The sequence below is a fragment of the Zosterops lateralis genome, assembly GCF_965231275.1.
Source record: "Zosterops lateralis genome assembly, chromosome: 1".
In the NCBI taxonomy this organism is placed as follows: Eukaryota; Metazoa; Chordata; class Aves; order Passeriformes; family Zosteropidae; genus Zosterops; species Zosterops lateralis.
The window spans coordinates 45,768,883-45,794,283 of record NC_139762.1 but is presented as its reverse complement, the minus strand read 5'-3'; the positions used below and the strand labels follow the sequence as shown (position 1 = coordinate 45,794,283).

Below are 25,401 nucleotides of genomic sequence, written 5' to 3'. Positions count from 1 at the left end.
TGATAATAAGCAAACTTCATAACGATAAGTGTGTATTTATTGAGTATTTATTTTTTGGAGAACCAAAGGTGAGTATAATGAAGATGGGAAGTCTCCAGCTTCAGTCAGATCCATCCAGATTAGTGCAGACAAAGGCAAGCCTACGGCATGTTGTGATAGAAACAAAGTAAAACCATTCCCTTCTGTCATAAATAAACCTCAAAACCAAAACCCAACACAAATTTTAAATACATCACCTCTTCCAAAACTGTAACACTTGGCATTATTTACAAGTTACATATAATGTTCATTATATGGAAATGCACTCAGAGTACCCTATCCCTGTTCTCTAAACTCCAATATGAAGAATAAATCCTGAATAAAATACATTATGCAGCCATTCTTCTCCTGTTTATTTACATGCTCTGCCATAACTTGAAAGAACAACCAATTGTACTGCGATAAAAACATGCAAACAGAGAAACCAACACTTAAGGTAGACTAAACTGTAAAGACAGGAGTCCATATGCAAGAGAAGATCCCTTTCCCGCACTGCAGGGCCAGTCAGGTGAGAGAAGATTACTGCTACAAGTCACGTCTAACAGCTCAGACTCTTCATACAGGAGACATCGGAGATTAAATATTGATTTTACATTATAGCTATTCATTATCACTAGGAACACTCACTCCTTTTAGCTAAATTGTAGCCAATAATTTGATTAGTCATAACCCACAATGAAGACCAAATTACACAAAAAAACCCCTGCAATAAGTTTTATGACATCTCCACAACATCATGGTGCTTCCTTCAAATACTTAGCCACAGTTTATGCAAGCTTGGCACATTAAATGTGGGACGTACTTCAGCTACATCTCCTATGGGCTGTCCAGTATTAAAAATGTGAGCTGAAGACACTTCTTTCTATACAAATTTCTCTAATATTCCCTAAAATTAGGCACTTTTTTTTGGCACCTTTTCATAAGCATGAAGAAACATGAGAGATGATGCTTGGTTCACCAACATTTCCTCTCAGTTGAAACTGCCTTCGTAAATACATTTTGAAAAAGCCAAACTATAGACATTGCCTACATTTGAATACTTGGCAGAAAGAACTTGTTCAGAAGTTCCATCTGTACTTCTCCTATAGCATCTACATGCCATTCAGATAGCAAGAAACATCATGGTGGGTTCCCATGATAGTCACAAGCGTGCACAAGCAAGATGCACAGAACTAGTTTTAGAGGAAGCTACGCATCAGTTGCTCTTTGGAAGCACCCTGGCATTTTTTCTCCATTAGGCTCAAATCTATACCTTGAAACAGGTGAAAGTTCTTTGCTTCAAAGGCCAGATTCTTTCTAGTACCCTGGTTTCTCTCTTGTAAAGCATAAACTAGACCCTACTGTCTTGTCAGCTGCACCCACTATCTCCACTTACAGGTGAGGCCAGGATCAATGTCAGAGTCAGCAGAACCTACACACTCACCACCCTTGCACCAGGACCCTGTGCTGTCAAGGGAGGGAGTTTTGGGCAAACCACAGAAAGGACTCAAAACACTGCTGCACTGCACAAGGTGAGACCTTGCATCATTGCTGAGATACCTCTTTCCTTGCCTAACCCCAAACATGGCATTATTCCATAGCAAGCAGCTAACTTGGATCAATATTTCCTGAAATTAGCAGCAAGTAAAAGTTTCTAAATGCATTTTAAAGTGCACCCTTACTGACTGCAGCAAAAACAACCATTAGCTATGGCTTTCATGCAGAATTCATCCAAGTAGCCATTTTTTGATAAGTAACTTATCCTGACCTGAGAATGCTGCTAAGGAATAGCTGTTAAAATATTAAACACAGCTGTTGAGAGAGACCAACACAGTAACAGTGTAAAGCATCTAGTATACATAGTATAGAGACAACTCTTAATCCTGACAGGCTGTGTGAGCTAGAAAACAGGTTTGCATCTTGGAACATTATGTAACAAAATTGGTGATAAGCTATTAAAAAAAAAAAAAAAGTCTTGCTCTTAATCTTGTTAACAAACCCTTACTTCCAGGAAAGAGCTGTAGTGCCCTACATATGTTTTAATCTTGTTTTATAAGTCAAAGCACTAGCAAAATAATGTATCTAGATGCAGCTATGATTCTGATGAATCATTCCTTGCACCCAAAAATAATTTTAGACATGAGTGCTAAACTCATGACAGCTCAGCAGAACTCTGCACTGGAAAAGCGTGCAGCTGTTTTAACATCGGAATCACAAAGAGCAACTTTCTCAGAGGAGTAAGACCTTTCATCAGAGGGAGAGAACCCAGGAAGCAGAATAGTGATTACCTGCTCAAATAAAAAAAGTCAAAGTAATGGGCTTCCCCCACACTGTTCATCAGAGTGAAGAGCAGGAAGGCTGACCTTATGAAATCACTTCAAGTAATAAGATATTGATCAACAAACAAGTTCATCTGCTGGAACTCTGAAGCTTGACACAATGAGACCAATCTCCTGTTCCTTCTTCTCTAGGAAAACAGCTATAAAATGGCTTTGCTTGGAGGCAAGGAGAAGAGGGAAGACAGACAGGAGGGTTTTTTGCTCAGTTTTTGTTTGGTTTAAGGTAATTGGTACAAGCCTGCCACAGGAAGGAAGAACAAGAACTGATATGTAGAATCAACAGTTAGTTACCCAAATGTCTGTCCTGGCATTTTGCCAGTTTGATATGACTCACACCGACAATATTTTGATTAACAAGCTTTGGAAGGAGTACAATATTTTATCCACTACAAGACCCATGACACATACTGTAAAAACACTGAATTCTACTGTAGTTTGACAAGAAAGTGTCAAACTGGTTTCTGGGTTTTGTTAGGTATGAGAATTTTGCTTCTTCAGAAGCCTCTTCGCAGGCTACAATAGGATATGCCGCAAATGGAGCAAAAATAAGAAAGTAGGCAAAAGCAATTTAAATCATTTTGTAACCTTTTACACAAGGCTCTGTACTAATCCCTTACTCATTCTTTAGCTAAAAGGGTAATTAAAACAACCAGAGCAGAGAGGGCCCTCCTGTGAGCACAGACATCTCATTTTTTTCCTGCAAATAAAACACTTCTGGAAAATTGATCACAAATCACTGCATTTGTCTTTACTACAACTGAAAATGTGACATTATAAATAAAAGTAGCAAAGCTGATATTCAGCAACCCAGCTGTGAAAGACACAACATCAAGCAAGACAGAGTGATGTTTCTGCCTGTGGGATACAGTCAGTTCTCAATACTTCCCTTCTGCTGTTCCAGCAAACCCCACATAAATATATTAAGTAGTTGAAGTGTTATGATCATGTATCAATGTGGCACCAGAAGATCAGCAGTTTTTCTTTTTAAATACGTTTTCTCAGGTGATTAGCAGCAGTGGTTTAAACAAAAGAGAGCCACACTGCCTGCAAAGAAGCACTTTTCATCCCCGCCCAGTGCAGTTTTGCCACTAAAATACCAACATGCAAATGGCTGATCCAGTGTTCACTAAAGTGATGGAAACTCTTCTTAGCCAATGATTATAGGAAGACAGGTTAAGTCACTCCAACCACGGCTTCCCAAGGTAAAGTAGCTGCTGACAGGTAAAGCATCTGGTCCTTTTGTAGTCTGCTCTGTTTACAGCTGATCAGCACTGAGTCCTTTCTATGCCTGAAGCCTTCTGCCCTTCTAATTTTCCTCCCTTTGCACTAACTCTGAAGGTTAAATTAAGAATCAGAAAAGCCATTTTTTAACCTGTACACATGGCTAAAATGTAACATCTACCATAATAAGATGATCCATCAAATATTTTCCATTTAATTATAATTTCACTTATTTAAAACAACTTGACTTCTCAGCATTCCTGACCTAAAACAAACGGACACACGTATGTATAAATACAGTCATACTTATGTAAAAATAAAACCAAAGGGAGACTTGATATGTACATGAGCAAACAAACCATAAGCATGTCCTGTCAACTTCCTGAAAAAGCCATCTATGATTCTTAGTGTCCCAGGAGCCCAGAGGCAGCCCACAGAGCTTCAGTGGCAGAAGGGATGTACACACGGTTGTCCTGAGAATACACAGCAAGAAACTCAAACCAACCACCTTCCTAGTTACGCCAGATCTGCCTTGTTCGTCTACTTCAACTGATTCACAGAAAACTCAACCCATCCATTTGCAAGTCTGTGTTACAATTTTAGCCACAATGGTTCTGGGTGACTACACTAACATTGGGGTAAATAAAAACATAACACTACTGCCAAAGACCACAACGAACACATAATCAAAATAGAAAGATAATGTGTGAACAAGTGACAAAGAACAGTAAATATTATTAATCTCCTATCAGGTTGAAAGCCATAGCAAAAAAAGAAACTGAAACTACATGAAGCAGTAAGGCATAACAAACCAACCACTCTACTCACTAAATGGGTACACATTTATCTTACTGTTATCTTACTCCTTGTAGCCAACTAATTTTTTCTCACAAAATGTACAAGAGCAAACTGTCTGATAACAGTGGGAGATAAAGTTCTGAGAAAGACCTAAATTAGACAACCACTGCAAAAAATCCTCACTGCAGAGAAATCTAAAACAGCTTTGCAGCAGAAAATGCAGATCGCTAGTATGGCTTCTCTCCATACATTATGTCATTTTGTTTACAGAATATGTAAAAATAAAATAACATGTAAAACCAGAAATATTATAAAAAAACATTGGAATGTTAGCTCTAAAACATTTGTCATTTTACTTTACCACCTTAAAAACATTTATTAGAAGTAAAGATAAGCTCCACTTCCCATAGTATGTTAGTTAACTGTTCAGCTGCCACTAGAAAAGCAAAATTGAACCAAAACCACTCAGTTTTTTTAGCTTTCATTACTCTCTTGATACAGTAGAAATCTATGATATATTCCCTTAAGTATTTCTTGATCTTTAGAAATATTTGTTACCAATGGGAATAATACAGAGAGGGATATGTGAAAGAGCTACTTAAATCTTGGTGGGGAAAAGCACCCAAAAATAAAACTATCTATGATATGATATGAAGAATTATATAGAAACCCTATTTTAAGTAAGTATCACACACAAAAGCTTCAACAGTTCTATTTAAAGTCTAATACTGCTACCTCAAATTAATTACAGGAATTTTAAAAAAAAGAAATGCAAAACCATACCTTCATATATAGCCTGGTTTTGAATTTCTTAAAAGAAGCCTAAAAGTCTAACATAAAATATATATATGTCAGCTTTTTTATCTTAGAAAAGACTAAAATGCCTTACAGAGTTTCACATCTAAATTGAAACTACATGGTAAACTTTGCCAGTTGATAACATTCTAAATACAAACACAATGGAGCCAGGAACATCAAAGCAGATCTAATCTCTTTTCTTACAGGCTGAAAAATCTAATCTATAGCAAGATCATATAATTTTCTTATATATTTTCAATCACATAGTAAGACAAAAAGATGTGCTGCAAACCAAGCAACCAAAACCAATCAGAGTAGCCTGATTTAAAAAAGCAAAAAGAAAGTAAAATAAAAGCCATAACTTTTAAATCAGAAGTAAGCTTTGAACTGCACCAGCAATTTTTAGTGTCATTAAAACTACCTAAATTCATATATCTTAACCATCAGCTGAATTTCAGAACTTTTCCTTTGTCAGTACAGCTCATTATTCACAGCATTTTAGCATATGTTAACACCTGCAAAAGGCGTAACTTTGCAAGGAGAAAAAAAGTCATATATACTTGAACTACACATACTCATAGATAAGCTGAGTTGCATCCATGTATTTCCCCTACCCTTTCCAATGTTTTAGCTGTCTTCTCACACCAGTTTTCTACTTACGAAATGAAGTGTCATGAAAATTAGATGTCATGAAAAACTTAAGTTGCAAAATGGCAAACACAAACACCAGCAAAAAATTTATCTATCCAGGCTTTCTAGTCAGTTTTTTGTGTGCATGCCTTTCATCCCTCCCTCTCTTCCTTCCACTATGGATCCATTGTATGGAACAGGCAAGATGCCCCAGCGCTTCCTAGCTGTGGTGTGCTTGCTCCAGTAGAATACAAGCAGCCACAGTATAAAAAGCCAGAGAGAGCTCACACACTCACCCTCCTTAAGATGTTTCTGGAATCTCTTGGCCATGCTGTGAAAAATTACCAAAGTAATCACAACAACCCATGGTTCAAACAAACAGGAGGAAAAAAAAATTGCATTATCCTCATGCAATTTTTTCTCCCTGCAGCAAGCTTGCACTACCAACCCAACAACCCAAGCAAGAACTTGCACAGCATGCTAAAACTGAATTAGGCCTATGCTGCAAGACACATCCCTTGCTCCTTATGTTACAGGTGAGACAGGATTTCTCTCAGTTTCAATTGCACATAGTATATATGCCTAGTTTTGTGTTGATATCAGACATCTTCCTGCTCCGTTGACTTCAGTTTGATACTAAATGAAAAAGAAACAGGATAATGTCTGAGATATGAGTAGCACAGTAAAAGAATTTGCCAACCATAGATAGAGACTTCAGAGCATTCTGGATAGTAAATAATGATATGTTCAAAGAAGGTAATAAAAAAATCAGGCATAATAATTCAAGGAAATATTGTAAATGAGAAAGAAAACTATTGCATCTACCAATACAGGTCTCTATCTTTAGTCCCCTTGTCACATATGAAACTTCCTCAGCTACCTGGCCAACAAATTCCATCTGTTTTCCTCTGCATTATTTCTGCTGGCCATCATTTTGTACACAGACTACTAAAAACAAAGTTAAGTTATCCCAATACAATGGAGAACATATCCCATTGACTATTTTTGGGGAAAAAGATGAGTTGAACTTCACTTTCAGATGTTTGCATGTAGACAAAGTTTCTGAATTAAAAAAAAAGGAACCGACTACAGCAGGCAAAAAATTCTCTTAACATGAACTTCTCCTTTTGCTATGTCAAACACTACTTAGCCTCTACCCAGGAGATATACACAGGTGATTTAGAAACTATTGCTGTAGTTTAATCTAGGATAGACTAAATGCAAAAATTAATTACTACTCAATAATTGAATTCATGTGGAGGAGTTTGAATATTTCTTGCCTCTGTGACAGGAATGATTATTAATGCATAGAACACCACAAAAAAAAAAAGTTGCATTCTCTGGTTTCCTTCAAAACCAGTTTGTAATAGTCCAAATAGACCAATATTTTTAACCCTTTTTTTATCCTTACCTCAGCCTTTCTTCTTCTTTCTTACGAAGGCTGAAATCTCTCTGAACCACCTGGAGCACATGCTCTGCCTCTTCATCAGTCAAGCCAGAGAGGTCCAGTTTTCTCCCCATTATACACTGGGTCCTGGATATGAATAACTATAAGGAATACCTGAAATTAAAACCAGAAAAAAAATAAATTGAAAGCACTCATATTTTTCACAAGTGTGTTGAGATCACAGGCATGTATACATCAGAAAAGAAAACAATTGAACCTTTTTGGCTGGAAAAAACATTTTACATTGAGTCCAACCATTAACCCAGCACTGCCAAGCCCACCCCTAAACCATGCCCCTAAGTGCCACACCTGCACATCTTTTAAATACTTCCAGGAATGGCAGTTCAACTCCTTCCCCAGGCAGCCTGCTCCAATGTTCAACAACCCCTTCAGTGAAGGAATTGCTCTTAAAATCCCATTTAAACTTCCCTGGTACAACTTGAAGGATTCATTTCAGGATTATTTTTCAGGTTCCATGAACTGAAAGCAATCACCCCACCCACTTAAATATAAATGAAAAAGATAAATTATTTGGGATATTAAGAGATGCTGAGGACAGATGTCAGTGTTGTTCTCAAAAAAAGAACATGTTCTACTAAGTTGGGTCAAAGCAGGTATAGACATTTCTTAAGATTTTATAAAATAGTTTGCAGTGCAATCCCTGCCACTGTGTATGAACAGAGAACATACTCTGCTGTAACACTCAAAAATGTTTTATACTGCCAACTAAGAAATCAGGAATTATTTTAAAGTATCATTTAAAAAATTAAGCACAAAAATTTTAAATGGAATTTCCCAGAGTGGCTGGAAAGATTTAGATGTCATTATCTATATTTAGATATCACTACTATATCATTATTTCCCATATTTGGAGGAGAAAAAGTAGTAGTTAATATTATGTGTGAATTGAAGGTACTATAAAGTTTGTACTAGAGCTTGGTCTATTAAGTTTCACTAATGAAATTTGTTCTAATTTATTTTCTCAATACTTTTACTCATTTAATTGAATTCCAGTAAATTCAGCTCTCAGTATTAACTTGTGTCATTTGATTTATGCAATTATTTAGGCAATCACAGAGGTGCCCATCTCCACGTTGTGTTTCAGAAGCATAAGGCAGTTTTTGCATCTCTGTTATGAGCTCTCAGCAACATATATAATAACCATTAACACAGTTTAGATCCTACACTGTATAGAAGAGGCAATTAGTGCCTCTTCATCCATGGAGAGCGGCAACTGAATGAGGTTATGTAAAGCATCTAAGCTGGTTCTGGCTCAAAAAACTCCACCTCTAAGGAAAACTGCTATGGCAGACTATTAAGTGCTCCAAGTACTACTGCAGGTAGAAGCATGGGAGAAAAAAAAAAATCAGCTTTATTTTCTGAACATTTCATTTGCTACTCAGATAATTATGTGGGATATGGTTGGTTGGGTTCTGTTCAGCAGGGTTTTTTAAATACAATACAATATTTACCTTCCTACAATCATCTGATTACCATTCTTCAAACAAGAAAAAAAACCACACACAGAAGGAGGGGACTGCTTATTTTTTTCTGTTTTGGTTAGGCTATTAATTATGAAGTTTAGAATAAACTCCTTGTTCAAGAAAACACTTCACCAAAACCATGCAGATGGTATACAGGTTTAGGTGAAATAAACACAACAAGACCCCTCGAACAAGATACATGCTCACCATACACACACAAAAAAATAAAAGGTCACAATGTTCTGGCTTGACTCTGAATCTACTAAGGAAGATGACAATGAGTACTTAATAAAGGCCATAAAAATTTACTTCTAAAAAATTTATCCTGATTTGCATAGAGGAAAAGTGCCAGAGAAACAAAGGACTGTATGTAGTCTTCATTAATCTCACTTGCAAGACCAGGAATGTATGTTAAAATTAAAGACTGGCTAAAACATAGCGAGGAACAACTGGCAAGATTTTTCTTCAATGCTACACAGGTGCATAAATCTTCTCTAAATTTTCACCAGAATGTTAAGATTTTCCTCTGTCCTTTCACCTACAGTCCTTACACCAAAACCTCACTGAGCACCGGCGAGGAAAAGAAAACAGTTGGCTGAGGGAACACTTGCATTGCAGCTCAAAGAGCATGAAGTGCCCTGGGCCACATCCTTCCCTTCAGGCTTTGGGGTATCTGCTCAGCTCTTCCCACACAAACCACTTGAGTGCAAAGGCAGCTCTGACTTTCTGAAAGCATGGAAGGGCTTCATTACAGGAAGGCCACATCCATGGGGAAGTGAGCAGGACTTTTCCAAGTAACTTTTTTTCACACACATACATTTAAGGAGAAAATACAGGACACACAGTAAAAGAAAATAAAACTTTTTAAAGCAACTCCTGGAGCCAGTAGAGACACCTTCATGCTAGGGCTACAGTCTTCAGAGATACAAGATGATGAAGCCAACTGGAATATCATCTTTGATCTCCTAGTATCTTGAGCATCAAGTTAACAACTGTAATTAACATTCTCAAAATAAGTTCTCCCTTCAGGTCTTCCTTTTGGAAATGGTGTAAAAATCAGTAACATTTTTTCACATATGCAAACTGGTCCATCAGTAAAAAAGTTATCCCTTTGATTTAGCCAGCAGTGCTGACTGTGACCATGTATGAGAAGGGGGAAATTTACCCCTAAATTTGGGAATAAGTGGGCAGCCTCCTCATCTCCGACTGTCTGGGGTTAGGAAAGACTGAATTTCTTTGAAGAAATTAGAAAACTTTTTTCATTTCAAGTATATATGCTTTAAAATCACAAGTGACTTTAACTTTTGACTTTCATGTGGTTTAGTTCTCTATGGTATTCTCAGTCTGCATTCCAATATTATATTAACCTCTAAGGAACTCCATGTATTTTCCCAGGAAATAATTTTTCATCACATTACAAAATCACCTCTGATCTGGGAGTATCACAGCAGTTTATAAATATTTATAAACAATTCTCAAATGTCCTTTCTGTGGTAGATCCAGATTATGCATTTTGGAAATACACAATGGCAAGTTCTCTAGGGGATATGTAACAAGTTAGACTTAAAACTAGCTTAAAACACACAAAATAGCTTCTCAGCCTAAAATAACTTCTGGCCTCAATTAAAATAACTTACATGACACTGTTCAGATGATTGCCTTCATAAAAACTTCTTTGGTAAATCTCAAACTGGATACAAAATCTAAGGTCTCACAGACTTTACAAGGAATAGTGTTGCTCCCTAGAAAACTTTTGCTCAACAAATGAAAACATTCTAACAGGAAAGCTTAGTCTTACAAGACACAATTGGCTATTGTGGCTATAGTTTCGAGTAATCTTAACACTTCTGATAGTCTATTTCAAAATCTAATCAAAACTTCCACATAAAAAACATTTCTTGAGTTTAACCTTAAAAACAAAACCAAACCCCAGAAAAAAAAAAAAAAAAAAAAAAAAAAAAAAAAAAAAAAAAAAAAAAAAACCAAAAAAAAAAAAACAACACCACCACAAGCAAATGAAATGTTTTTCAAGAACTGCAAGCAACGCATGGTTTTAACACAGACAAGGGCATCAACACAAGAAACAAGGGCAAGTAGTGCATTTCCTACTCACCCATATGACAGCTAAGCTGTTTGGACTTGGAGTCTCAGCAGATGATTAGCATTACTGGGAGGTGGGGAGGGAAAAAGGGGTTTTTTGGGCTAAGTGCCAACTAATATTTAAGACAGATTCTCTGCTTGACAAAGAACCACATTATAAAGTTAATTATGCAAGTGGCCACACTGAATATTGTACAACATAGGCTTCTTAGTTTTATGCTGTAGCAAAGCAGTCAGCAGCACTGGTGAGGCTGCATCTGGAGTCGTGAGCCCAGTCTGGGCTTCCCCAGAACAAGAAAGATACTGAGGGCCACAATAATGATTAAGGGACTGGAGCATCTTTCACACACAGCGATGCCAGGAGTACTAGGGCTGCTCAGGCTGGAGAAGAAAAGGCTTGGGGGGTATATACAGTGGGTATCTGGAAAAAAGCTCTCCAGACAAGAATATCCTATAATTCTTTCTGTTTCTGAGCACATTTTTAACCAAGATTTCACCGATTTGCACAGCACAGTACAAGTTTTGCTCTAAAATGCCGTTGATGTGCATTGATGAAATGTAATACCTGAGGAACTAAGACCACAAACTCCTTCAACCCAGTTATTTGCAACTGAAATATTTCACACACAGTACCTTTTCCCCACATAGTCTCAGCTTTACAGTCACCAAACTCTTCACCAGCTTTTCTACTCTGTTCTGCTATTCTACTGCTTCTATAATTTCCAGGTAGAAAATCAAGAAGAAACCTACTAGTAATTATATCTTTGATTCTGTCACCAACACGCTCATCTTTCCATCCTTCATAGAAGGATGTCAGGACCCAAATAATACTGCTCAATCTTTATTCTCATGCTTTCCAGAATTCTTTTAGTACCATAAGAAATTCCTTGTATAATCTTACTGGTGAACATTTTTCCCTTTTAAATCATACAAAAAGACAGTCACCTTTCTAAGACAAAGAGGAAGACAAGCACTTTGTCCTCAACAGAGCTCCTTCACCATCCTTCACATTTCAAATTTTTTTTTACTGAATTGTCCAAAAGAAGCTGCCACATTGCCCTCAAGGTCATTATGATAATTTTGAATGCAAATGTCACAATATTTAACAAATAAATTACATAATGTCACACACTTCATTTGACTAATATAAGGTGACAAAAGTAAGGTCTGAAAAGTGCTTTGAGTTGTATCAACACACTTGAACAAAACAGACTTTAACCATAACCCAACATTTAAAAAAACATCACTGTCCAAAGTAATTTCTACTACAGCTAGCACACAATTAAGTCTGAAATGAGGCATAATTAATATTGGTACAAATATGTTAATTTTTTTTAAACTCCAAGAAGGTCTAGAAGCTTGGGAAAAACTCTTGAGTATTCTTCCCTTTACACCAAAGTGAACAAATGTCTCAAAATTAGAAAAAGAAAAATATACTCATCAGAAATAAAAGGCCCCCTTAATAGAAAAATTCAATACAACCCACCTGACTTCAATATGGGACTTGTATCTGGTGTATCATGTTTTAAATGAGATATAAGATAAAGATCTCAAAGAGGATGTTATTCTTTGTACCCACAGATTTTTACTGCACATATTTTCCAGCCTATAAAAGCAAAAATAAATTATCTTGCTTTCAGCCCTGGACTAATTTTATGAGAGATTTGCAAGCAGCAAAGCAAAGAGGTGGCAAGCTCCTGAACAGTTACTCTTGCTTCATTGGGGTAAAGCAAGGGGTAAAGCAGCAGGTTTTAAAACATGAGGTTCATTCAGTTCCTTCAGGGAGAAATGTTCCTTGTTAATGCAAGTTATTACAATAACTTTATGTACATTTGTCTAAAAGACTGCTGGAACATACCATAACGGGTGAAATTGTAAACCTTACAGGTCAAAGGTTAGTACTGCATGGCTTTAGGAAATAAACAGGAGTTTCACGCTCTTCTTGCTCCTATATTTAATGTTAGTTTAAGTACCAAATATGAAATAGCAGAATGTCCTGGTGACAGCTGGGATAGAGTTCATTTTCCTCTTAGTAGCTGGTACAGTACTGTGGGCTTAAACCATGACACAGAATTAAAAATCGTAGTGAAGTCACATTCCATTCAAGAAAGAATGGCATCTCTCATCTAAGGATAGCACTGTCCTAAAGGCAGAACACAGCATATAAAAAAGCTTCTAAAAAATAAAACCCATTTTATTTAAATAGAAAAAAAAATAGATAAGACTAGAGATTGTGCTGTAGGACCTAATTTCTGTCATCTACCTCTGATGGTTCAAAAAAAGTCACATTAAAAAGAGAATCTGTATAACAACTGATGACCATTTTATACTTATGGGATCAGGTCTACAACTGATACACAAGTACAAATCCCACTGGGAAATCAAAATGTGATACGAAAGCTAAATTGATGGACTAGAATAATCCTCTCACTGGTAAAACCGAACTAGAGTAAAGTCTTACCAAAATTTGTCCCTGCAGCTGCTAAAGATCATAGGTTATCTGGCATATACTGACTTCACATATTTCATATGCAAGTGGATTTCTAGTTAGTGTATATTCTCATTTTACTTCAGTCTCTTCTTCCATTGTTCACACTGAATTTAGGCAAGTCATGTTCAGCTCTATTTTCTCTATTTAGTAGCAACCGTCTTATGGAAGAGTGCATAAAGATGATGGGTCTGACAGTATTCTGACTGTGTGAGACTGACTATCACTCTTCCAGAAACTAAGACAGCTTGGAGAAAAAAACAAAACTGGAGCAGTAATGTGCTGACACGCAATTGTATCTTGGATGATTTGCCTCTTCTCCATGTGCCTTCAATCTAAAGCATGAAATTCAGCTCATTACTGTAATGGACTGTCAACCAACTCCAGAGTGAATCATCACAGGCCAGCAAGACAGCCAGCGTGTGCACCTAGGGAATTCAGCTGATCCCAAAGAGTCCATACAATCAGAAATTTGCACATTGGTAAGCACACAACTGCAGGGGCTTCCCTTTGAATGCCAAACCTGCAAAGTGGGGCTCAGAGCTTAATTCTATGTGCCTAGACTCCCTGCACAGAGAGAGAGAGTCAGTGAACTGAGTTATGCCTCTTCCACCTTTGCATCAAAACACAAACCAGAACTCACCTGGCAAATCAGGCTTCACACTGTACTTGCTAAGCTTGAGCCAGCATGAAGAGAACACTAAACAAAAAGCTTATTTGTACTCCTACCTCTCCCCTCAGCATTAGCCCAAGAGTGAGGACTGCAAAAATGCATTCACCCACTCGTGCTGCATTACACATGCCACAAACTTCTCCGGAGACACCTGTGGTCTCAGCATTCCACAACCCATGGCCCCCAGATGAGCCACATGGATTGAAGGGAGATGAAAGAAGCAGTGAATACTTCTTGGTTCCTTCAAAGAATTGCTGGGCTGCTCTCTCATTCTAAGAGGCAGGCAGAGAAGGGAGCACTCTACCAATGTAAATACATGTAAATACCAGTCTATTACTGGCACCCAGAAAAACTCAGGTTCAATGCCATATTAAATCTGGGAAGGCTCAATTATTTATCCCCCTCCTTGTGGTGGACAACTGAGAGGAGTACTCATCAATGCTTGTAAGTATCTGAAGGGGAGGGGGGCGGGTGCCAAGAGGATGTTTCCAGGCTCTCCTCAGTGGTCCCAAACAACAGGCAAAGGGCAGAAACTGATGCAAGAAAGTTCCACCTGAACACGAGGAAGAGGTGATCACACACTCCAACATGTTGCCCAAACAGGTTGTGGCATCTCCCTCACCAGGAATACTCAAAACCACCCTGGATCCAATCCCATGCCCTGTGCTCTAGGATGGCCCAGCTTGAGCAGGGAGGTTGAACCAGATGACCAGATAGTCCCTTCCAGCTTGACCCATTCTGGATATTACTGTGCAGATCCCTATTTCAGATGTCAACATCCTGTACGACCCGAAGCAACTGATGATACAGAAGGTCCCCCACCACACAAGCTGTGGAGCAGAACATGACAAGTATGTGTATCAAAGTTAAATGCCTGCCCCTATATCATAGCAGTCACTACTTGTTAGAACAACTAGAGGGGAGCCCCCTTCAGATAACATTTCATAAACTAACCAAGAAAATAGCTCCACTAAAATTAGTTTCTCAACTTCAAAATGCCAAAGCATCACTATTGTTAAGTGGTTAAGTTAAGAGTTAAGTGGTGATAAGGCTTCTCATCTGAGTTATTAACATCTTTAAGATGGGAAAAAAAAAAAAAAAAATTAAAAAAACTGAGAGAAAAGGTGAACGTGTGTAAAAAGTCAAACAGCTCTGGAAGCACTACATATTTTGCATCTGCATTTAATTCTGCATTTCAATAATATAGGCAATAGAGTTATGATAAATTAAGAAACTCATCATAATTTGACAACCATATTGTGATTAATCCAAGCAAACTACAAAAGTGAACAACTAAGTGTGGATTGCTTGACTGCTACCAAAATATCCATAACATAAAATCCAACCAATATGCAAACATACCACAGGCATACTTAAAATATCCTACACAGTAAAATATATTTTTCCCCACAACATCTGTCGCACTAATTGATATCCCTCATCCCTCTTATGAAGTACCACCCATGAACATATAATTAAGATTTATCCAAGAACTAAACTTTCACTGAGAGAATCTTCCTGCAGGACTAGAAGGACAAAAGCTCTATTTTTAGAGGTAAGAAAATGCTTCCAACAGCAGTTGCCACAATGAGGCAGTATTCTCTAGTGCTGCCAGATGTGAAAACAAATTTAATACAGTAAATCACTGTTAATTCAAGCCACTGACAGGAAACCCCACTGCAAATTACTGAATTTTACAGATTAGCAAGTAAATTAACAAAATAAAAAGCTAAAATAAATTCCTAAGACAATGCTGTCCACATTCACTGTGACACTTGTAAAATGCTTCTAACCCTGATTTACCCACAACGAAGCAAGAATCATAAGACATACAACAAAGAAATGGCATGTATAAAGCCACATGCCCCATTTCACTGGGACATTTGTGATGAGCTGTCCTTGGCTGACACACACAACGTATGCCCTGTGCACTCTAAAAAGGGTCTCCGTAGCAGGTCGTCTTTGGTTTGTTTAGATAACCATTTATCAAGTGGAATAAAACAAGAGTAAAGCAGAGTCAGAGCTGTAGAAAGCCTCTGAAAACCAAAGGAGCTGGTTAATCTGTCAGGTGGGAGAGTTAATGGATTTGTTTGTTGACACTGGGACCTACTCCACACCGTGCTCAGAAGAGGTTCTGCTTTGGACCAGTGTTGAGCTGATTTTTTTTTATATTGACACTGCAAAACATGGAGATAACCTAAGCCTAGATCAATAAACACAAATTTGAAGTTCTGGATCATAAGTTTATGCAAACAAAGAATGTTTATATTCAAGCATAATACATGGTCAGTCACTTTCTGGAGTTCAAAGGCCAACTTCAGTGTCAGGTTTTGACTGCTGCTTCACCGATATTTGGATCCAAACTGGAGCACTATCACAACTCCTTTAGTTTAAACTACAGAACCTCTTACAGTTTCAAGAAATCATCCAGCTAGCTGAGACACCTTTTTGAGTTCCACAGAACTTATTTTAACAGCATAATCAAGTTAAGCCACCACCTTTATGAACTAACTAGGGCTCTTCATTTAATCCTGTCCCAAGTCCACAGTATTTCCAATGATTTGCCTCTTTTTTACCTGTGATACTACCTTGGAGCAGGAATATGAAACCTCATCATTGAACATTAGAAAAGAAGTGGGAGACAGAATAATCAGGCTTATCCTCCTAATTTTCTTCTCATTTGGGACTCAATTCATGGTGTCTATGCTTGTAGTGATCAACACATGGACAATTTTTGTCACTGGCTTTTAGATCAAGACCAGTTGAGATAGTGAAATACAACATCAACTTTTTGAATCCTCCCCAAAGCTCTTTCGATTGTTTTCAAAACCCGATGGTGCTCCAATTCACGCACTGTGATTTAACTCGGATTCGAGTCACGGTCTGTCAAACAAACATCAAAGCACTTATGACAGCTAGATGCAAGTGCTGAGATTACTTCCAGAAAGGTATACCAAGCACTCTTGGAGATGATCTCTGAGGGGCAAAAGGATCAGTTCTCACAAGGAGAAAAAAAAGGAATCAATTTCTTGCAAGATTAACAATACTTAGAAAAATAGGTACATCTCTGAAATTTAAGGTATTTCAGGTCAGTGCTAGTTGCATCTCTGTCAACAGCACTTAAATCATACACTGCGTATTTACACTGTAGCAATTAATCATAATGGCACAAGCCAGCACTTCTCCTTTTGGATTACACTGGGACACAAAATCCTGTTCATACAGCTCAAAAGGGGCAGAAGAAAACCCCACTAAATATTTCCTCTGTCCCATAAGTAATGCCTAATAAGCAAAAAAGCTCTTGTAATAATTTCAGAAGAGATAAACTCATCGTAAGAGCAGAAGAGAAAGTTCATTCCACAAGTTAAAAAGATATTTTGCTTTCTTTGCTCTCAAGAAAGAAAACCACAAAAGACCACAAATACTGTCTTCCTCCAACAGCAGAAAGCTGGTTTACAACAGCACAACCACCTATTATTCTGCATGGAGACAGGTGGAGGTGCTGAGGAAGGGAGTGCTTTGTTATTAAAAAACCCCAAAGATTTCGGGTTGTTGCCTGGCTTCAAGACTCATTAAAAACAGTGGGAATGCCATGAACTTTAATAGCCTTTGAATGAGACTTTACACTCCAGATTGCTATCACATGAAGATACTACATTTCACTTTCAACAGAAAATTACCTCAGCACCCTTTAAATAGACTTAATCCAGAAACTATGGCAGCCCTACTTATTCTTCTCCACCAATAAGCAGCACATTTTGCAAGGAAGAGTCCAGAAGGAGCTTCTTGAAACTGCTGCACAGCAGAACTTGAGCTTGGGTGTTCAGAAAGAGGACAGGCTAGAGTTGCCTTCCTCCCTGCCAGTCAACGCCAGCAAAACTCAAGAATATTACTTAATTGATTACCATGAGCCAATGGAAGAAATGCCATTGAAAGTGTCTCATCAAGATTAATCTCCACAGAAGTCAGCTCCGCCCTAATGGGTGATGGGTTTTTTTGGAGGTATACTTTGCTGTGAAGAATGTGTATTTCATTTCCTGAGGTAATGCTTTATACCTTCAAACAACCAGTAGATAGTAATAACTCCAATAATCTGAACAGCAAACACCAATATTAGTTTTTCCTTTTTCGATCATCAATGGATCAAAAGGTAAATGAAGCATAAAAGTAATAAAAAGTAACAAGAGATTTTGTTTCTTTTACCTAGTTCAGGGGCTAAGTGGTCAGTAAAAACTTGCTAGATTACGTGTTTTACAAGTAGAACACTCTTTAGAAAGTATTTATATATATATATATATATTCCCTGAATAGTATGCATAAAAATCTAAAAATGTGTCATTATTGCAATAATGCTGATATTAGCTTTTAATCAGTCAAGCCACTGCAGTCTTTATGCCCTCTTCATCTATGATGAAGCTGCTAAGGTGATTCATTAAACTGATTTCCACTACAGTGTGCTTTATTTATTTTCAGGACACAGAATTCCAAGCATAATGTTCATTTACAGAAAATGAAGTTTTAAAAAACACAGCATGGCATTTTTCTACAAGACTGTTTAAAAAAAAAAAAAAAAGGGATAGCATGTTTTAACTGCAAGTTAAATTGCAAGCATAGCCTACCATAGGAGTGACAGAATGGTGCATCAGACACGTATGGGAGGTTTTCCTCTCGGGTTTCTATAAATTCACAAAATTTTGGATACAGACATCTTTGACCAACCTCACTAAAAGATGTGCAAAACTAGACCACCACTTGAAATCTTATCAAATTACACTGTATTTAGCTCTTCTGTAAAATTGCCTGGTTTTATCATAAAGATGAAGTTTCTTTGGTAAACTGAGGAATAGTGTGGTGTGCTTCACTTCACACCAAAATATAGCAGTCATCTTCCTCATCCCTTAAGCCCTAAAAGCTTCTTCTGAAAGTAAGCTGCTATAAATCTCTGAGTATAAGAAACTTGGAGCTGTTTTATTCTCTGGCTGGCAGTGGTTCACAGGTAAGCCAGAAGCCTTTATTATCTCTAAAAATCTATCTAAGAAAATAACCTACCTGAAACCAAAAGGAAGGTGAATAAAGCATTCCACGGGAAGGCAGCATTAATCCGCTCAAACAATTCAATGGGTTTTCTCAATGAGAAAAACTGTCCCTGTGGTTTTCACGGAATTATATTCAGCTAGTTTCTTTCAACTTGTCCAGTTTTCCAAGGGCAAGCTAAGCTAAAGACTGCCAAACCACAGTTTCAAGTCTTATAATAATAGGGCATGTTAATGTTGGCAGCAATACAAAAGAGTCGCATTTTCATACCAATGTACTGTTTATGAACAATAGTGCACTTGGTACATACAGCCTTTCTTCATCATCACCCATGCATACTTTGGGGATTTTTTTTTTCTTTATTTAAATACAAACCGTTCAAGTGCTCTGTTTACTGCAAGTATAAAGTGAGAAAGGTGAACTCCTACTGTGTTCATACACTTGGGTAACTCTATGTAGTGCATTCAGATGTATTCATCAGGTTAGTGTGGAAGCAAGAAACCAACTCAGGAAAATAAATGAAAGTTCTAACTCAGTTTTCTAGATCCAGACAGCACTGGTTCAGATGAAGACAAAAAACATTAGCCTGCCTGAAAGGACAATATTGTATCATTTGAAGAGGCGGCAGGTCCAAGAGGCAAATCCTGTCACAGGGTGTAGTGCTCTAAGGATGTCTCACCCCCGTGAGGGCTACCAGGGTGGAACTGACTTGTGTGCATTCTCACCACTGCAATTGATGTGTTACAGGTATTGAAAATGCTACTCCCCCATTTCTAACTGCATTGTACTAAGCTATCTGACAAACTCCCCAGGAAGGCTACACAGGAGCCGAGGACCTTTTTAGATGCTTGGGCATAAGGCATCAGTAAATATGCTCTGCTACAATCCAATACCTGAGTAATGATGGGTAGGGCAGTAGCCTGAGGCACTATGTACAAGACACAGCATCTTCTGCTTTTTGCACAGCTCTGTTCACTGTCTAAAGGTAGAATTAAGCGGCAAACACTACTGTTTGACATTTAACAGCATGGGCTTAGTCAGTGGTCTCAATGCAATTTACGGAGAACAGCTATCACCATAAAAAAGCAATATAAAAACCTGTCCAGTTTGATGACAGATCCACCAAAATCAGAAAGATGTCTGGTAACATGAAAACTAGACTAACTATCCCTCCTTTCTCTCCCTCTAGCCTTCCAGAAAAGGCTTACAAAACGAATGAGTAAAAGCCTTTATTGCTAAAATCTTTGCTGTGCCTATTCTAAAAAACTCCTGGCTCCATAGCAAGACAGCTTCCCACATTTTCAGAAATGTAGAAAATAGTGAAATGGTAGGTATGAGGCAAAAAGCATAATTTGTCAAAATAGATTGCTGGTTACAGTAATGTCCCCGCAAACACGCTTGGGGAGGGACACACACACGCTATAAGGCATCTCACAGTCTAATTCAGTCACGCTTGCCTGAAACGCAACACAAATCCCAGCACAACACAGGCTCCTACTTAATTAGATTCCCTAAGAAAAGTCAGTCTAAGCCATATGGTATTTTCCCCAGCAGTTACGATAAACTGACCTTGATACTAGGGAAAGCACGCTGCCTCTGTCTGAGGCATAAATTACCAGCACAGCAGCGTGGCGGGATGCTCCCGTGGAACGGGGACAGCGCCACGCCGGACCCTCCCCGGGCTCCCGGGGAACTTGATCAGGAGTAAGACACTCCAGTGATGATAACGATGATGATGATGATGCACTGCAGTGACAGCGCTCCAACAGCCACGCGGGCAGCAGAGCCCCGCGAAGGCGCTCAGACATCTGTCCGGTAATTAAAGCACGGCCCGATGCCGCGGTGCTGGCCCAGGAGGAGCGCCCGGCCGAGCCCCCGAGCGCCGCGGAGCCCCCCGGCCCCAGCGCGCCCCACACCGGCCCCGCCCGACCCTCCCGGCGGTGCGGGCCCCTCACGGCCCCAGCCCGGCCGCCCCCGACGGGACTGCGGCCCCGCACCTCAGCCCCGCCGCAGGCCGGCCCCGGCCCCGAGCGGCCCCGGCAGGGGCTCCAGCCCGCCCCGGCCCGGCCCGGCCGTACTCACCCCGGCCAAGTGCGAGGCTGCACCGCAATGGCAGGCGGGCGGGAAGCGCCTGGCGCTGGGCACGGGCACGGACACACCGGCGGCTGCCCCCGTCCCTCATGCACGGCGGGGCCCCGGGCACCACCGCTGGGCACAGGTGCCCCGTCCCGCTCCGCACCGGCCGGCGCAAGGCGAGAGCCGCTGTCTCCTCCTCCTCCTCCTCCTGCTGCTGCTGTCGCCGCCGCCTTCAGCCCTCCCCGCCCCGCCGGACGCGCCACCGAGCGCTGCTGCTGCTGCTGCTGCGGTGCCGGCGGCGGCAGCTCCCGCCGCGCTCCGGCACCTGCCCGGGCGCCGCCGCCAATCGCCGGGAAGGGGCCGGGCGGGAGGCGGGGGCGGCGGGCCCGGCAGGGGCGGGAATTGCGCGCACCTCCCTCCCTAAAGCTGCGCCCCCGAGAGGCGAGGACCGCGCTCCTGCCGCCCCGGCTGTGCCCGGGCCGCCCTCAGCTGTCCCTCCCTCAGCTGTCACACCCACCGGCCACCAAAAAAGCCTGGCGGGGCTGCCAGAGGCACAGGTGCTGCCAGCCGAGCCCGTCTGCGCCCTGCGGACCGCCCGTGGCGCGGGTCTGGCGAAGGAAAAGACAGGCCGGTTGTTGGGAACGGGCGAGATTCCCATCCGTGTGGATGAGGCGCGCTGGGCGGTCATAAGGAAGGTGCGGCCTGGTCAGTGGTTCCGCTCATTTGTGAGTCACCGCTGTAACATAGAAGTGCTTTTCTCTGTCCTGAATTCCTGAATCACTGCAGGTTGTGTTGTATCAGGCTAATTACTTTTCCTCGGTATTATTTCTCTTTCCCTTTTTTTTTTTTTTTTTTTTTTCATGTTTGCTTTACTACGTTTTGAAACAGCCGCAGCTGTTCACTGCAAGGTATGGATTTATTTGATCTCAGCTGAAGTGCTCTGTCAAGACGGATTAATTCGACAAATTTTGGCAGATTTTCGAAGCAAATATTTTCTGGGAGAGTATTTTTGTTTACGTAAATTTCATGGTGTTACGAATAAACTGGTTTAGGAAACGTTTACTTCTATGCTAACCTACACTTGCCTGTGTTAGCAAAATGTTAGTAAAATGCCTGCTCTGTGAGGCAGACATCACATTCATTTTAAATGTGTATGCAAACAAACAAACAAACAAAAACAACTTTAGGAAGTACTCTGCATCAAACAGCATTTTGTATTTCCCAAATGCATCTAGGTGAATATGTGTCTCAGTGCTTCCCAAACAGAAGAAACTTTTTACTTCTTTAAATAAAAACAAGAAAAAGAAGCAGTCATTTTCAGCAGTAAAATTTTTTCAAGAGCAGCATGACATGGCAACAAATGACAGATTGAATTAAACAAAAGGTCACACATTGCCTGTATTAGAAGAGTAATCAATAACACACATAAGCACTTTTAGTAATTGAAAAAACATCTTGATAGAACCCCCCCTCCCCTCCAATCTTCCAGCTGAAACCCTGGACGAATAATATTTTTAAAGTCAGCCACCAATACCAATAATTCTGTAATGCTTATGATTACACAACCATGAGGTCAAACAGATAAAACTGTTTGAGATCCTGCTCCTCACACTCAAGCTACTAAGCTAATATTGAGTTCAAGAGTAATGTCTCGCCCTTGCCTCAACATTCTGCAGTTAGGTACACAGAGGGTTTTTTCCTTTGAAGGTAGTATTTCACATTCTTCACTGGAGATAAAGCATTGGACTCGAGGCTCTTTCATTCCACACCAGTACAGTAATCAATATGTTTTTACATGTGAACATGTAAATCAGTACATGTTTACATGTTTACATTTACATGTTTTTACTGCAACAGTACTCCACGGGGAAGGTATTAATCTGTATCACAGCTAAGCCAGCCATTAACAATTGACAGGGTGCCACTAAAAGAGGAAAAAGGGAACAATGGAAAAGTGAAAAAATACTGTAATCGCCTTGTGGATACTGTGCTGGACTTTTCTATTTGACTGTATCCCCACCCTACTTGTTGGATGCCCTTTCTGTCCTCATCTACAGATTTTGGTGTCTCACTTGGAGAGAAATCAGCTTCTCTTTGCATCTGTAGCAAGTATTTTTGATAGATGCCATTCACAGTAAAAAATAAACAAAACACCCAAACCTGCATAAAATCTCTTTTTCACACCATAGGCCAAATCATAAGGGATAGATGGGGAAACTGGGATATGCCAGGCTTTCCCTGGAATCACATGAGACACAGTCATTGACTAATTAAAATAAGTATCTGAATAAACATGCAGAATAAACAAGTCTAAGGAAGAGAAACTACCCAGCCAAAACCAAGTCCCTCGTGGTGGCATGGGAATTTTTGCCCCATGAGCAATAACATGCCCAAGCACCTTCTCACCTAGTGCCTGGCAGCTGCAGAGAGGAGCAAGGGATACTGGCAACAGTGAATGGTCATCAGTGATAGGAGACTGTCCTGCATGCTTGTCTGACATCCTCTAGCTCTGAAATTCCCAGTTGTCCATATATTCACAATAGTTAGGATAAACTACAGACCATGCAATCTTTCGGTGATAATAACCTCAGTGTGGAGAGAAGCAAAAAAGAAGTCAGACCAGGGAAATGCATCTGTACTAACAGCAACCATGTTGCCATATGGTGCTGATTAGGCAGCAGCATGGGAAAAAATCTTCTAAAAAAATGGGAGGCAGATCTCATAATAATGGTGTGCAGGACAAGAAAATAATGTGTTTTCTTGGTGGTAAGTTTCTCTTGTCACAATATAGCCTTTTTCCATAAAGAAAAAAGTCATCCAAATGCAGACTGAAATAAGCAGGCTGGTATTGCTTGGAATGCTCAGCACTAAATCAAGTGATGCCATAATTTGTGGCTACAAGGCTGCAGTGGCCAACAGGTGACTCTTCAGGCTGCCCCAAGCTGTGCTGTGCAACCAGCTGGCTGCACTGGTGTAAGGAGGTCAGGACAGGCTGCTGCCAGGACCTGTGGGATCCCACCTTAGCCTGACAGGAATAGTTCTGGGTAGGAGGTCCCACTCTACAAAAAATTTCTCTCTGCCCTCGGCATCCATGGAATGGGACTGCTAGCCATAGGAAGATTTTTGGAGCACAGTTCATGCAATCAGGAGTTTTGGCCATCTTTTGTACAGCATATGATTTTGCCAAAACCTTCAAATAAATTGGTTTTTGGGAAAATAAGATTTTTGCTGGCTTGGTATTCCCTCAGAGGATACACAGGGGGAAACGTGACGTTAGCCAATGCACACAGTCATGCTGGATTATTGACTGACAATCACAGACCACTCCAGGAGGACTTTATGAAGTTCGCTTTCTGAGTGTCCCAACCTTCTCGATAAAAGTAGGAGTTTTCATAGGGAAATTGGAGATGCAAATGTGGACAGTACCTGCTGAAAAGCCACCAGCTGCTGTTTTAGCCACAGGGACCAATTATGAATTTATTCCAGCCTACTGGTATCTCAAGGCAGCAAATGAAGACAGTAGTAAGTAATTAAGTTTCTCTTGCTTTCAACTGATCTCTTAAGACCTCAGAGTATTTTTGCAAAGTGTAGTTAACAATAATTTGATGGTAATAACTCAGAAGTCACTGTAAACTTTTATCTTAGGGTCTTAAAGAACTTCATAAACACAATTCATTTTACAAAGTCGCTATGCAAAAAATGGAGTATTATGATAAATAAGTTAAAATAGCTAAGTTATTCACAGGCCATAAGAAAAAGAGTATGAAGAGAAAGAACTGAAAAGAGTGGCTACATTTTTAACAGTACTTAGTATGTAGGGCATAACATTTGATATTACACTTTGCTATGACTTTTGTTTGGAGATTTCAACAGCCATGCTCCCTGCCCCACACACCTCACAGTGTATGGAGGAGCTCTGATAAATGCTAAATGTCAAAAGAGAAAAAGGAAAGCTGATAGAAGACAGGATTAGGGTTATATACCTATACTAGTAAAGGAGACAGCTTGAGGAAGTTTTGGTACTTACCTGGCAGCAGCAAAACTTAGACGAGCTAACACTTTTAAAAGACACCAAACTCACAACTGGGATGAAAATAGTTGCAGACAAACTGTAACTAATGCAGAAAAAGTAATTAATGATCAGTGGGGAGAGAGAAAGGAGGGTTTTTTTGTTTTGTTGTGGTTTTGTGGTCAGTGAAAAAGCAACAATGGGAATATGAGTTTGTTAGAGAGATGGTAGAGAAAAAACATGTGATACGTAATTAATAAGTGAAATTTTTTCCATGATTATTGGA

At 39.7% G+C, this 25,401-nt stretch overlaps 2 protein-coding genes across 2 annotated transcripts in view; both read right to left on the bottom strand.

The window, feature by feature from the left end:
• The window catches only part of MYRIP (myosin VIIA and Rab interacting protein), a 206,581-nt gene extending 185,425 nt beyond the window's left edge, over positions 1-21,156 (bottom strand). The window contains exons 1-2 of the mRNA XM_083874194.1: positions 21,113-21,156; positions 7,216-7,365 (exon numbers count right to left, since the gene is read on the bottom strand). Of these exons, the coding sequence (XP_083730320.1) occupies positions 7,216-7,325 (110 nt within the window). The 5' untranslated portion in view covers positions 7,326-7,365; positions 21,113-21,156. The remainder of the gene's footprint in view (positions 1-7,215; positions 7,366-21,112) is intronic.
• The window catches only part of RPSA (ribosomal protein SA), a 194,725-nt gene that overhangs the window by 20,337 nt on the left and 148,987 nt on the right, over positions 1-25,401 (bottom strand). The gene's annotated exons all lie outside the window — the stretch shown is intronic.